This window comes from Helianthus annuus, chromosome 2 (assembly GCF_002127325.2).
Source record: "Helianthus annuus cultivar XRQ/B chromosome 2, HanXRQr2.0-SUNRISE, whole genome shotgun sequence".
Classification (NCBI taxonomy): domain Eukaryota; kingdom Viridiplantae; phylum Streptophyta; class Magnoliopsida; order Asterales; family Asteraceae; genus Helianthus; species Helianthus annuus.
In genome coordinates, this window is record NC_035434.2 from 27,029,322 (window position 1) to 27,044,805 (window position 15,484).

The 15,484-nt window shown below is 36.9% G+C and overlaps 2 protein-coding genes across 3 annotated transcripts; both read right to left on the reverse strand.

Annotated features, from left to right (window-relative positions):
• Positions 1 to 484: 484 nt before the first annotated feature.
• Positions 485 to 9,928, reverse strand: LOC110913227 (branched-chain-amino-acid aminotransferase-like protein 2). 2 transcript variants are annotated; one of them, XM_022158081.2, is made up of 20 exons: positions 9,589 to 9,928; positions 7,782 to 7,880; positions 7,586 to 7,657; positions 7,034 to 7,126; positions 6,809 to 6,946; positions 6,660 to 6,718; positions 5,741 to 5,843; positions 5,076 to 5,255; positions 4,860 to 4,960; positions 3,750 to 3,804; positions 3,524 to 3,610; positions 3,054 to 3,105; positions 2,855 to 2,940; positions 2,543 to 2,596; positions 2,362 to 2,445; positions 2,188 to 2,259; positions 1,355 to 1,435; positions 1,179 to 1,214; positions 797 to 936; positions 485 to 707 (listed from the first exon to the last, which is right to left on the reverse strand). In XM_022158081.2, exons 1-19 carry the CDS (start codon positions 9,673 to 9,675, stop codon positions 805 to 807), a joined length of 1,671 nt encoding a protein of 556 aa, XP_022013773.1. In that variant the 5' UTR covers positions 9,676 to 9,928; the 3' UTR covers positions 485 to 707; positions 797 to 804. The 2 variants fall into 2 exon arrangements, with proteins under 2 accessions (XP_022013773.1, XP_022013767.1); XM_022158075.2 differs by having other exon boundaries at positions 793 to 936.
• Positions 9,929 to 10,705: 777 nt separating this feature from the next.
• On the reverse strand, positions 10,706 to 11,330 carry LOC110888044 (heterogeneous nuclear ribonucleoprotein L-like). The gene is made up of 2 exons (XM_022135592.1): positions 10,876 to 11,330; positions 10,706 to 10,715 (listed from the first exon to the last, which is right to left on the reverse strand). The coding sequence occupies exons 1-2, from the start codon at positions 11,328 to 11,330 to the stop codon at positions 10,706 to 10,708; spliced, it is 465 nt and encodes a 154-aa protein (XP_021991284.1).
• Positions 11,331 to 15,484: the final 4,154 nt, after the last annotated feature.

Below are 15,484 nucleotides of genomic sequence, written 5' to 3' on the forward strand. Positions count from 1 at the left end.
CATGGTGACTTGAAATGAATGCATCAGTTGATTCAAAATGTGAAATGTGGTTTTAGATGAAATGTCATTGTTCATACTGACTCTAGCATACATGCCGCCACAACAGGACTGTATGTCATCCTTGCAATACATTGGCAACAACCATAATCTGCACAAACTGGCCAACTCAGCAAGTTTATTTACATTACGCTACTGCTCTGGTTGCTGCGACTAACATTGATGTAGCAGTGCAGGCCATGGTTGTTATGGTCAGCAAGGTGGTCAACCTGTTGCTGGGTATGGTCAAACCAATGGACAAACAATTAAGGTTGTGGTAACCAAGGAGCAGCAAATCCAGCTTTAGGCGTTATCCACGAATGGCAGCTTATGGCGCGCTAGCTCCTGTTCCAGCTCCAGGTCTGATTTAGCCAGGATATGACCAATCTGTCCCTCAAACAAGTTACGGTGGTCAGCATGATAACAATTAGATGTATGGAGGCCACCATTGATCAACTCGTGTTTTTATTTCAAGTTTACAATAACAGATAACAGTCTGATTACATTTTGTAACAATTTGCCTATTGTCCAAAATGTTACATTGCATAGCACATGATATGTGTCAAGCTTATTAGGATCATGATCATCAAACTACAAACATAACGACCTTTACAAACTCTCGACTTCGACTTTGATCTCGATCATGGTCATTGGTCAACCAGTCCAGTCTCCTGCTAATAAAAAATAATATTACCATGAAAAACGAACAAAAACTGTTTTATTATTTATAAAATGAAAAAGATAAAGTTGGTGTACCTGCCAGATTCTTCAGGCTGGTTGTTGATAAGTGGGTATAGGAACTCCAAGTCCTTCAGTCAGTTTCTTGAAAGAATTTTGCAATCTTTTAGTAACGGGTCCCACTGTACCGTCGCCAACTGTACGTCCATCGATCCTTAAAACCTGTTAATCGTTACAACAGGTATGTATATAAGTTTACCAAAATTCAGTTCTTTCTGTTTTAACAAACAAGAAGAAGCATACAGCATATCATGTTTGACTTTGACTTTGACTTTGACCATCAGCAATTTTTTGTATATTTAAATACTATGTTATCGTTGTGTTTGTGATCATAATGTGTTAATGTGTTAATGTGTTTAGATTTAGATTTTTTTATAAGTTGTATGCAAAAAAAGGTAACGTACCGGGCTGAGTTCTCCCATAGTTCCAGTAGTCCAAACCTGCAGTGAAATACCATATTTTCATAAAACCTTACACTCAAATATTTAAACCAAATTATCTATTTGACTTTAAATGTTTGCATCAATCAGACACCGTTAAATAAACAGTGTGAAAGATTCAAAATATTGTTTTTTCAGACCTCATCTGCAGTATGAAATTCGGATAGACTGATACGTCTCTCCTCCAAAACCAAGTTTTCCGTCTTCACAAGCTCCATCACCTGAAAAAAAATAAACAAATTATATATACTATAAATATGCTATTTTGTCACATCAACCAAATCTAGCCCTCAACTTTGGCATTAACCAACTTTAGCCCCTCAACTTTTAATAATGACATGTTTCACCCCTCAACTTTGGTAATGACATATTTAGCCCATTAACTAAAACAGCTTTAGCCCCTCAAGTTTAAGGATAAACAGATTTAGCCCCTCAACTTTAATAATGACATTTTTAGTCCCTCGACTTTAATAATGACATGTTTAGCCCCTTAACTAAAACAACTTTAGCCTCTCAACTTTAATAATGACATGTTTAGCCCCTTAACTTTAATAATAACATGTTTAGCTCGTTAACTAAAACAACTTTAGCCACTCAACTTTAATAATAAACAACTTTAGTCCCTCAACTTTAATAATGACATGTTCAGCCCCTCAACTTTAGTAATTATATGTTTAGCCCCTTAACTAAAACATCAAACAACTTTGACTCTCGCGATTTGCTTATTTTTATCTACGTTTCAAACCCATTGCGGAGCGCGGGTGGTAACTCACTAGTTTATATTCCAATTTTCAAGTTGATAAATATAAGACATAAATAAAGTTGTTCATGCTTTGTCATCTAGTAAAGAGATTAAAATTCTAGAAGGTTCATCTATACTACATATTGACTGGTCTGACCATGATTTCTAAATTCTAAGGGTGGAATATGAAAAGTTACACAATTTGTAAGGGTGGGATATGTAAATTCTTACAGTTGCGCGAGTGATGCCAGGAAGACAGTAATCAGCATGAGGGGTCATAACAATGCCTTTCTTCACCAAGAACTGCATATATTGCAAGAAATTTAATATATGTTTAATCACTAAAAATAATTTTAATAAATGCAGGGATGTCAAGTTATTAAAAAGATGAAAACACGGGCTTACGATGTTTGTCGCGTTTGTTTCGGACACGTAACCATCCTTGTCAAGCATGATCGCATCATCGGCATTTGCATTGTTCCCCTCTATCTACATCAACTTAAAAGAGTGTATAATCTGAACCAGTTACAAAATCATAATTATTATATAAATATGTTTAAAAAGAAATAAAAGAAAACGACGGTACCTTTGCAAGTATATTGTTCAGGAGGTTGTTGTGGTGAATTTTGGAATCCAAATTCTGGCAAGGAAATTAATGATTAAAGTTATTGATCAAAGAATTATATTATTACTGGAATTATTTGATATCTGTAATAATGACACGGTGATCGTTTAAAAAGGAAGTTAAAATAACGTGGACGAATAATGCTGCCAGTCAAACATGTTTCGACATGCACCAAAGATTACTGTTTTTGACCCGAGCAGGTGAGCACGTGTTGACCCGTTACCCAAACACCGACCCGTTTTTGCCATATGTACACAGAATTATGAGTCTTACATTTGGTGAATTACGACGAGTGGTGGCAGTCACCAGAGTAATACCCCCTGTATTATCATAGACTGGTGGTTTCCACTCTGCGAGAACTGCATAATACAAGAAATGGTAATATACTTACATTATTCAAATCGGTAAAAGAATTACAAACTGTAAATTATTTTATGAATATGTATTTTGTTTTTAATTACTTTTAACGTACCTATTAAGGTGCATCCATACAGATTAAAACCCGGGCTCATCCCTGAAGTAACCTGCATATTTTCACAGTAGCACCATATGATAAATAAATAATTTACAGCTAAAATTTTTTAGTTGGGTCCCACTTTTTATACTAAAATTTCATAGCAAAATTATTGATTTTAATGAGCTATATATATACTTTTAATACAATGTACATAATTAATAATTAACTATAACTACGTGTTTAATATAACGAATGTGAATATAATAAACTCTTAATGTATAAACATACTAACCTGAGATTTTAAAATTTTTTAAACGACAAGAAAATATAAATACATTTATATATTTCAGAATTTGAACTATGAATAAACAAATATAATAAACTGTATTTAAATATATTCTATATGTTACATAAAAGTATCAAAAAGTTTAAAAAAAAATTGTTAGTTTTAAAATGTTGCAAGAGTAGGGAAACTAAAGAACAACCTTTTTGCCACGTGTCAAACTTAAACGAATGTGTGAATTGTTAAACATCCCATTTCTAATTAGTGTCTTGAATATGGCCTCCTTAACCTGGAAAAACATAAAAATTAAATAAAAAAAATATGAGCAATTAATAAGTTAAATTAGGCAAAGTGGACAGTAAAGAAATTAAAAAAATATTTTAAAGAAATTAAAAACCAGTCTTGTTAGCTTGAAAACGGGATCTCACATAATCACGAGTTGGTACATTGTTGAACGCAAGAGCTTTTGCCGAGTCAAATAACCTGACATACACGGTTAGAATAACCCATAATCAGTCAACATGCTGCTGAACAGAGGTGGTAATTAGACCTACTATTTGCAAAATGGATTAATTTGGGTAGTGGTTTATTCCTAACGGGTCAAATGAGTCAAACCAAAAAAGGTTTAGCTAAGAAGAAGGTTGTTTGTTTTTTAACGTATGTAGACTTCTAAAATAAACTGGTGGTGGTGTACGGACGGTGGTGGTGGGTGGTGTTTAACCCTCTGCTGACCTTAGAAGATCTTAAAAGTGGTTGGGCCAAGTCTGCACCTAGAAGAGCTTGCGCAGACGTTTTTAATGAAACGTCTTCGGAAAAACAAACAGTCTGCAAATGACAATGTCTGCGTGTGGTCGACACGGCGCAGACAGAAGAGCTTGCGCAGATCTTTTTTAGAAAAACAAACACCACCTTAGTATTGAGTAAAATTCCATTTTCATCCCTGAGGTTTGGCTAGTTTTGTGACTTTCGTCCAAAGGTTTGTTTTTCCACATCTAGATCCAAAAGATTTGAAATCTTGTCATTTTCATTCGGCTCGTTAACTCCATCCATTTTTCTCCATTAAGTCAGGGGTATTTTTGTCTTCTTTTTAACCTAAAGGGCAATTTGGTCTTTTTTACTTTATCACTTTTTGTAAAAGCATTTAGCATAATGTGAAAAAGACCGAATTGCCCTTTTAAGTAAACAAAAAAGACGAAAATATCCCTGACTTAACGGAGTAAAATGAATGGAGTTAACGAGACAGACGGAAAATGGCAAGATTTCAAACCTTTTGGATACTAGTGCAGAAAAGCAAACCTTTGGACAAAGTCGCAAAACTAGCCAAACCTCATAGATGAAAATGGCATTTTACTCTTTAGTATTCAAAATATCATATTACTATTGAACCGACACTAACATAATACCCATTTTTTATCCGAACCCATGTTGACCCGTTACCCAACCCGTCAGCCTGCCCATGCTGGCATTCTTAAACCTCTAATTCTGCAGCTGATGTTATGATCTGCGTACAACTTAAGAAACTGTATTTAGTTGCTGACCTATCTAAATGCTCTTCAAGCTTAAAAACTTTCCCGTTATAGATTCTAAGTCCTTCCCATACCGAGTCACCACCTTGGACAACCGAGTCAAATACCGAAACCTTTAAAGTCACAAAAAGAAAACAATAACAATACGAAGGCAGTAGACATCATTAGCTAAAGAAAATTATGATTTTACAAACCAAAGTCATTATAAGCTTGTGTTTATGGGCGTACCGTTGCACTGTCACGGGGTAAAAGTTCATCCCCGACCCAAACAAGAATCTTTTCATTAGCGGGAACGGGAAGTGATGGCTTTACAAGCTTGGGATATCGTTTTTGTCTTGCGTGACACCTAAGCATGTTATAAAACGGTAAACTTTGCTCCAGCAGTTCGTAAAGTGATCGTGGAAAAGCCTAAAATGGGAAAAAGAAAATTATGAGATTTGAAAAAAATATAAACATAGAAATATACATATATTTACATAGTACATGGATGGTCTTTGTGGTTTGTACTTTGTAACACATTTAGTCCCTAACTTGGACCTGCGAAAACCTTTAGATTTGTTGGCTGGGGACTAAATGCGTTACAAAGTGCAAACCACAGGGACCATCCGTGTACTTTACTCAATACAATAATTGGAAATGGGTCAAATGGTTTGACCGGGTCAATAGGTCAAAAGTCCCCAAAGCGTATTTTAACCTATAAATAATATTCACAAAGCCAACTACGGAAACAATATACGTTTTGTAAACGTATTTGAAACTAGGATTATGAATAAGAAACTAAAAACGATAGACGAAAAGTGTTTTGGGTCAAACGGGCCCACTTGTTTTGACACATTTACATACTGAAAAAAAAAAACAGTTTTTTACCAACTACAAAAGCATGAGTTACATACGGGAGGATAATTTACGGCTCGTGAAAAGCCTGTAGATTTGTGCACGCTTTTGTACCACCATGGAGCCCAGATGCCATCAACAGATTTTGGACCAGCTTCCCATCTGTATAAATATATGTCGACAAGACTTAAAACAATTTAAATAGTAAGAAGGAATGCTAGCGGTATCAGAGGCGAAGGATAGTGGGTGCCCGGGGGTGCATCCGCCCACCCCAATATTTCGGTTAGAAGTGTACAAGTTCCGATTTTTCGTCCGAAAATTTTAAAATTATATAGGATCCCCCGATTATTTTTCCAAAACTGTATATCCTAAATATTTACAAACTTTGTATATAAATGATGGGTAGTTTGGTAAATATACACTTTGTTTTATTTGAAACTATTATTATTTGACCCGATTTGAATCGAATAGCCGACCCGACCCGACCCAAAACATTACGATAGAAATTTTTTTTTTTGGGTCCCATCACTTTACGCCCCCTCAAAACTTTTAGTCAAGCTCCGCCACTGAGTGGTATGATTGTTGGAGAATACCGTTCATAATAAAACAAATTAGTATATACACACACACAATTAGCGAAGTTGTGAACGGTGTTTTGAATTTTTATTTATTGGCTTTTTTTTTTGTTTTTTATACTTTCAGCATTGACACTTACAACCCCTTAACTTTCTAAAGACTTTGTAATCCAGTTTTACGTGTTTATTTTTATGTACCTGTGGATAGAAATTCAAGTTGATTGCGTAAATTTTTCCGACAATTTGTCTGGTCAAATATAATACGTTTTCGTGTTTATTTTTGTGTGCATTTTCGACCGTGAAGACTAATGTAACACGAAAAGAAGAAAAGTTTCAGAATTTATGCATAATAATATTAAGTATTTTAATAAGGCAGCAGCTAACTGGTAGAACATTGACATACTTGAGCATTGAAGCCTGAAACGGAATGTCAAGATCTTCACAAAGACCACGTAAAGCAGCCTACAAACAAAGTAAAACCGTAAACATATAATTAAAAAAAGTTGTCCATTAATATCAATAACATAACAAAAGAATTTATAAGTTAATGACCTCAGGGTCTTCTTGAAGTTCGGCAGCATCAATTATCGGAGGGCGGTTTCCTGCTGCACATAATTCACTATATATAGAAACGAGGTCTCCTAACCCTAGTTCATGGAAGGATGAGGGGACAACCTTGTCGAAAGATTGCTGGTTAAAAAAAAAAAACAAATTTAATAAATTAGTATAAAATTTGGAATTTAAATTAAGTGAACTTAAAAGAAAGAAAAATAATACCAATATATCAAGGGGATTTCGAATCAGTATAAAGTGTTTTCCTTTCTTTATCAACTCATCGCTTAAACCGGGCAGACGTTGTTTTGATATATGCTGTAAATTCAACGTCATGAGCTCATGAAGATAGAAAATGAAAATATTCATGCATCAAACATCAAATAAAAGTGAGTGAAAATATAAAATAAAAAAAAGAGTTAATTACCTGAATGGTCCTTGTAATTTCACGTTTTTTCACGTTTAGTCCCCACCTTTTGAAAATAGCAGGTATGCTCCCTATGGTTTGTCATTTGTTACTCGGATAGTCCCCTGACATTTACTCTGGGGACTATCCGAGTAACAAAATGACATAGGGAGCATACCTGCTATTTCCAAACTAAGTGACATCTACTCAGGGGACTATCCGAGTAACAAAATAACAAACCATAGGGAGCATACCTGCTATTTTCAAAAGGTAGGGACTAAACGTGAAAAAACATGAAACCACAGGGACCATCCGGGCAATTAACTCTAAAAAAAACATTGTGTGCAAAATTTGAGTATATAATAATGTACCTTACAATATCGGTACTTTTTTCCTCCGGGTCCATATATGATGTTGTTCACAACTTTATTTCCATCAGACTCCTATGCATTTTAAAAATAAATAATTATTGTTAGCAGCAATTATGCAACCAACAGTTGATTACTTGATTATAAGCCGATTTCCATGTATCGTGTACAATATTATCGATACAGGACATTTACTTACCATTTGTGAAAGAAGGTCTTCTCTATATGGTCTATCAACGCCTGTTACCTTAAGATGATGTGCATATAGAGGTTCATCAAGCACTTCTGTATCATCCCTCTGAAGAATAAGATACATACAGAAATTTTTTAAATACTGGAAATTAAAAAACAATTATTGAATGCGAAGAAAATAGTTTTATTGTAGAATATCATCAGTTTATCATAGTTAAAAAAATTCACATAAGAAACTATCTAGAAATACAAATTTAGTGCAAATTGTGCCCGTTTACGTGCCACATGTTTGTAATTGGTTGTTTTGGCATAGTATTTAAAACTAAAAAAAATACTTTCAAACAATGGCGTAGCTTAGTGGGGGCCGGGGGGCGCCCGACCCCCCCGAACTTTTCGCTCAGTAGTGCCCGGTATGTAGTTTTCGTATAGAATTTTTTAGGTATATATGTTTTCGACCCCCCGATTTTATAATTTCTAAGGTATAATTTTAGGTTCGATGACTTCCGACCCCCCGGTCGGAAACTTCAAGCTTCGCCACTGCTTTCAAACCAAACGTTGTAAAACTTTGTGTTTAGAAGTTGTTCAATATTGTATCTTATCTCATTTAGAATGGAAACTATTTATTATGATTTAAGACGTTTCATATTGGGTCACAATATTTTCCCAATGAAAAAAGGGATATTGGATTTAATTTTTTTTTTTTGAAAGATGATATTGGATTTAAATAACAACCCAAACTTTCACCAAATGCCGACAGCACTCCCAACTAGTGGAACCATGTTTTTATCCCCCAACAAAGTGGTGCAGACTCAAGTATGGCACTTGTCGCACCTTGGTTGTATGGGCAACAAATGTGGTGTTTGTTTATAGACCAAATGGATCAGACTAGTTTTTTGGGTTGAATTCTCCTGTTTGGGCTTTAACATTGGTATCATAATCAAACTTGAAGTGGTGGCCCACTCCTTTGAGTTTGGCACTCGCCATTACAATGGCGGAAGCACCATTAGCGCCCCCGTCTCACTTACCCGTAATGGAATAACAATGAATAACTAAAATCGTGGTGGTGACGTGATGGCAATGGCGCCTCTACTACACCTAGTCTCGTTCTCATGTAAAGTTCAATTTTCTGTTCGTCAACACTTAAAATCTAGACTCTAAATTGACGAACAAATACCTAAAATTCTAAACTCTAACCGCGATTTACACACAAAATCATTGAATTCTAAACTCTAATCATTGATTTACACTATGAAAATTACTTAGAATCACAAATTTAGTGTGAAATTTTGCCTAAAAATATCAAAATCGCCTATTTTGACGTAATTTAACTCTAAAATATTTCCAAACGTTACAAAACTTTGTGTTTAGAACTTTTTCAATATTGTAAACTACTATTTATTTTGATTTAAGACAATTTATTATATTGGGTCTCGATCATTTCCAAATAAAAACAAAAAAATCATTGTAATGTAATATTCAATATTCAATATTTATTAACTTATTGTCACTGAAAAAAATAATTAAATATTTAAAAAAAATGTTTATTAAATTGCAAAAAAAAAAAAAAAAAAAAAAACTAAAAAGTCACAATAATCATTTCAAAAGAACCCCCAAATCATAAAACATTCACTATCAATCTGCAACCAAATTATCTTCATCAAAAGTTCAATTTTCTGTTAGTCAACACTTAAAATCTCAAATCACTATCATCAACCAGACAATAAATTGACCCACAAACACCATCTCAACTGGATAACAAAAAAAAGCAAAGTTTGATATAAGAAATCTGGATAAAATGAAGAAGAATTAGTTACCTGAGCAAAAGAGTACATGAGGCTGGTGCTTAACGATCTGGGAGCAGACCAAGAGTGAATCACCTCTGTTTCTATTTCTGAACCCATTTTTAACTCCAAATTTGCAGTTGCAGAGTCTCTATCTTCTTCTACCGGTAGATATAAATTTAGTGGATGCTTGAAGTGTGCATATGATGGTTTGTCAACGATTATCTGACTGTTTTTTTTTTTTTTTGAAGTAGAATTGTGTTTGTTTGCTCAACTTGCAAATATGGCACAAGTGTTTCCGTATTACAACGAAAGTGGTATCCATTTTACAATAAGTTCATCTTGTCCTTTTAATTGATGTTTGATTATCATCGGAATTTGCAAAAATTTTGGATCGTGTTATATATCTATATCTATGTGTAACATGTAATAAAATAAGGGTCGTTCTATTTCCACACCCCTATAATCTTATTTTCACATCCCAATTTGTATACGGGCCGTATATAAGTATACGGGTCGTATAGAATGTTCATGCACAGAATTTAATGAGTGGAATGTTTTTTTGTTTTTATATGTATACGGGCCGTATATTATATACGGGTCGTATACATAGTAGCATATTTTTTCGAAGGTTGGACAAGGGTTTTTAGTTTTAAAATCTGTATACGGGCCGTATAATGTTATACGGCCCGTATAGCAAGAAAGGTTAATTTTTTGTTGAAATCGCGAAACCGTTTGTTGTATATATCGGATTATGTTAGGAGTTTGTAGTTAAACGTATTTATTATGTTTAATAAGTTTCCTCTTTATAAAACGATAAATATGTATAGAAAAGTTAATTTTTTGTTGCAATCGGGAAACCGTTTAATAAATTTTGAAAATTTTAAAATAGTGTTCTATATATCCCATTATGTTACGAGTTTGTAGTTAAACGTATTTATTATGTTTCATAGGTTTCCACTTTGTAAAACGATAAATATGTATAGAATAGTTAATTTTTTGTTGCAATCGGGAAACCGTTTAATAAGTTTTGTAAATTTTAAAATAATATTGTATATATCGGATTATGTTACGAGTCGAGTTTATAGTTAAACGTATTTATAATGTTTAGTAAGTTTCCAGTATGTAAAACGAAAAATATGTGATATGATTATGATAAACTACGACAACAATTATTAAACAAACAAGTTAACATCTAAACATAAGATTAATATTTATAATGTTTTACATCTAAAACAAAAAAAAAAAGATAAACTTTTACAAAATTTCAAACGTAAAATAACAAAAAAAAATAATAATAATACAAAAAGCAGCCACGACGGTGGTGGTGGTGGTGGTGCTGCGCCAGCTCGTGGAGGTAGGGGCGCGGCAGAATGCATAGCCACAATCGCCTCGACCATCCAGCGTACATCCCCTCTCACTGCAGCTAAATCCCTCCTGACTGCAGCTAAATCCCCTCTGACTGCAGCTACATCCGACTCGACCTGAACGAGTCTCTCCTCCACCCCTGGTGGAGGCATCACACGCTGTCTCACGCTGCGTCGAACGTACGGGCGATCACCCCGTAACTCCTCCGCAGCTACCTGTGATCGATCGCCAGCATGACCGACCCCCTCTCCGTCGCCTCCCTCTCCGTCGCCTCCATCTCCATCTCCCTCCCCCTCGTCTCCCTCTCCATCGTCTCCCTCCTCATCACCACCCTCTCCACGGGGTCCCTCACCCACACCATAAGCCCAAACCAGCTGCCCTCCCTCGAGCTCGCGAGCCAAACCCATCGATAGGGCTGTGTCCCTCCCAACCCTGTCAAGCTGGCGTATCAGGGTCATATCACTTGCCACCTGCGGGGACAGGAGGCGAAAGTAACCCTTCGCCAGACGGGTGACGAAGGCCCCACAGCTGATGTGGGAAGAGGGTCGCTTAAAAGCGTAGTCGGCGAGATATGCGGCCAACTAGTACACCAAGTTGGCCCTCCCGCCGCTAAGTAAGTCGTGCAAGAAGAATAGGTCATTTTGGGTGACCCATTCCCTGCTATCATGACGACCGGCGATCGTCACGGCGATACACCGATGTAGGTATCGGTGTAACGGGTCGTAAAGATCAGTCGCCCGTGCCTTCGGGGATCGCTGCTTCGGTTTGGCGAACTCCCCGAACCCAATAGTGCGCCAATACGGCCACAACACGTCAGTGTGCGTGGTGACTGGTGCATCAAAAAATGTGCGGGACCTTGAGTCCTCCTGTGAGTACAGACCCAACGCAACAGCGAACTGAGGAAGTGACATCCTCTGACTCTTGCCGCAAATAGAAAAAGCTATGGCCTCTGCCGTCAAAAAATGCTGAAAACCCCCACCCCGGGTGTCCGTAAATGAAAAGGTAGATAAAAACTCTAAAGTAATCTCCCTGTGGGCCCGCTCTGCGGCGGCATCAAATAAGCGGTCCCACGGGGAGTTAGCTGGCATGAGTTCCCGGACCCGACCGATCACTCCAATATCGGTCAAAAACTGAAAATCTATGGTCCGAGGCGCATCCAGCATCATCTCCCGTAATTTGCCCAAAACCCTATAGGCAACAGTACCTCGGGGGATATCTCTAACAAACTGCCCCGTCTCAGTAAAATCGGGCACAACCTCCTCCTCCTGTCCACGTCCACGTCCCCGTCCGCGTCCACGTCCACGACCCCGACCCTGACCCTGACCTCGACCTCTACGGGCCGCACCAGCTGCTGATGACTCTGCCATATCGTCTGTAACAAATAACAATTACAACTTAGCAATCACTATACGATTATCGTTAACGTATTGTACCAATACTGTTCTTGTATACGAACGTATTGTACATATCATATACGCTCGTACAATGTTTGAATATTCAACAAGTATACGACCGTATACATTATATACGCTCGTATAACCTTTGAATATTCAAACAGGTATACGACCGTATATAAATATACGATCGTATAATGTATGAATATTCAGAGGTTATACGAGCGTATATAATGTATACGGTCGACAAACCTTTGATTATTCAAGTGTATACGGTCGTATAAAATGTATACGATCGTATACAGTTTGAATAATCAAACATTATACGATCGTATACAATTTATACGACCGTATACACTTGAATAATCAGTTACAATTTTATGTTTCAATTTTTTTTTTCAAATTGAATTATACAATCGTAATCGTTATGCCAATCTACGTTTTACTATACAAGACCATAATCTAACATGTTACGGAATTTGAAAGTTTACTATACGAAAACGTACCGTATAGGAAGAACGAGAAGAAAACGCCGAAGAACGCTGTCCAAGAACGATCCGAGAGAAAACCGAGAGAATTTTTTGTGGAATGTTGAGGCCGTATGGTGGAAATGAGGTCGTATAAAACTTATACGATCTTTTTTTCTGCGTATACGGGCCGTATAAGTGTATACGGCTCGTATACATTAATTTAATTTATTATAATTCTGTCGTATACTTAATATACGATCACTGTATACGAGGCGTATATGTTTATACGGCCCGTATACAATTCAGTATTTTTCATTTATTTTCAATTACTATATGCGGAACTGACGAAAATACGGTCGGTATGCGTTAACGTTGATTCGTTTAAACGTTTTTTCAAATTCAATTTGAACAAGTTGCCAAAACATTTATATAACGTGTATGTTGATCATTACAAATTGTCAAAACATGTAAATAACATTTTATATTCACAACATCCCTATATCTATGTAATCCCTGTCCTATATTCATCAACGATCATATTATAATGGTCAATACGTTCCTTGTAATAGTGATACCAACTTTCTGCTGGCGTATTCCGTGTCGGTTGTCGCCAGTATCCTGATGGGGTTGGCATTGGATATTCCCCTTCTAATCTGACGTGAATAAAATGGTTCCTGTTTACGTGTACAAGCGCGACTGTTCGATGCGGAATACTTTCTTCGGCTGTTGTGAACATGGGAAAAAATGAAGCACAACCAAGGTCACTTAATAAGAGACAAAACATTCCACCGGTTTGCTATCAGAAGCCCCGTGAATGGCATTTGTAGCCACTTATGTTCAGGTGCTCCGACTATTTGGTCGGACCAAACTAATGATTCCAGAACTTGTTGATACTGAACGTCATTTATGTTTTTCCAAAAATCGTGGAACCGGTTGCACTCATCATGAAGATTCTGCCGTATGAATGGCCACTGCCACTCTTTAAGCGATAAGCCGACCGCTATAGATCGAAACCCACAATTACCATCACCCTACACATTTTGTATGTGACTGAGGTGTGGATAGAAGCACGGTGGAATGAACTTTTGGTAGTGCAAGAACATATTAACTTGTCCGACAGGCAGCAAAGGTAAATCTGGTGGCTCTTCCTTTGATTTTGCGACCTTGTTTTTCGTTTTCGAATTCTTAGCGCCTTTCGCAATCTCGCCGAAGAACATAGGTGTTTCAGTACAATAACTTTGTGACTCGACAAACGAGTTGTGCCTGGTAGGTTTGATCGCTGACTCTTGTGTGCCAAACCCATCTTGTGAATCACTATACTGGTCTGTAACACCTCGAAAAATTTCGTCCAATAATGTCTTGACACGTGTCATAAGGTTCCGTTATGTGAAAACATACTTGAGAGGGACTAAAAGTGACAAACAGTGAAAACTATGGAACGTAAGGGTCCAAAGTGTCAACAATGGATAAATAGGCTCTATGATAACCCCACATAATGCTTATAACCTTTAACGGATGGTTCATGGATCATACGACGCGGAAATTGCACGAAAGTGAAGTATTTCAAACTATAGGGGCCAAAAGTGTCAACATGTTTAATTTATACCTCTGAGTGAACTTTTGGCAGACCCGAAGCTTTGTATAGCTAAAATATACTCACTAGAATATGTGGTAAAAATTTCATGAAGTTTCGTCAACGTATGAGAAAGTTATGGCCAAAACCGTACTTAAGGGACTAAAAGCGTCAACGTCGAATTCAGGGCTTTTCGGTTGAGCGCAAAGTTATCCGAGGGCATTACCATGTTGGTAAAAGTCCTAAGGTTCTTAGAAACCAAGTTTGGGGGTTTACGGGTCAAGATAAGTAGCCAAACCATCGCATCTAAAGTACAGGGACCAAACATGCAACAAATGAGCCAAGTTTGGATCAGCAGACCCCAGGCGCCCGCCTGAGGTGCTACGCGGGCCGCGACCCAGTGCCCAGCGACAGAAGTCGCGAACTGGGCTGATTTGGGTCCGATTTTGGGTGCATTCCAGCTGGTTTCGCCTCCAATTGCACCAATAACCTTTCATGCATGCCTACATCTACAGTGGCCTCGAAAATTTGTGTTTAAATCAGATTATTGATCACTTTTGGTCATTTGCAATTGAAGAACATAAGCTCTCAACATTCAAGAACTTCAAGCAAGCTTTCTGGAGCATTTCTGAAGATCAAGGCCGACTCCTAGTGATCATTTAACATCTTTAGGACCATTGTAAGCCTTCAATTCGTTCTTTAATCCGTTTTTATAGTGATTATTGCTAAAAGTCAAACTGGGTGTTCATAACCTTCGACTTTCTGATTAAACGGATTTCTTTCAGTAATTTCTCGAATTGAAACTTGTTATAGATTGGTATTTATGTGGGAAACAAACCCTCTAAAGGGTACTAACTGATTCCCACTACGTGCATGCTTAATGTCGAGTCAAACATGGTTCTAAAAAGTCAACAGAAGCAATCTTTGTGAAAAATAACATGATTAATGATATAGATGACATGCAACCTGATTTATCATTAAAAATAACTTGTAACACATATGAGAATGTGTTTTAATCATCATCAACTCGACAATCTATAGTGTAGACACGAATCGGAACCGAAAGTCTTGTAAAACGATTATTTCGTAGACTATCGATTCGGATTCGTACATGCATGTTCAAG

Coding starts and splice junctions, on each gene's coding strand:
- LOC110888044 (XM_022135592.1), bottom strand. CDS start 11,330: ATGGGTTTGGCTCGCGAGCTCGAGGGAGGGCAGCTGGTTTGGGCTTAT.
- LOC110913227 (XM_022158081.2), bottom strand. CDS start 9,675: ATGGGTTCAGAAATAGAAACAGAGGTGATTCACTCTTGGTCTGCTCCC. Junction 6,947..7,033: donor GAAATCCCCTTGATATATTG/GTATTATTTTTC, acceptor TTTTTTAACCAG/CAATCTTTCGACAAGGTTGT. Junction 937..1,178: donor CTATGGGAGAACTCAGCCCG/GTACGTTACCTT, acceptor AACGATTAACAG/GTTTTAAGGATCGATGGACG.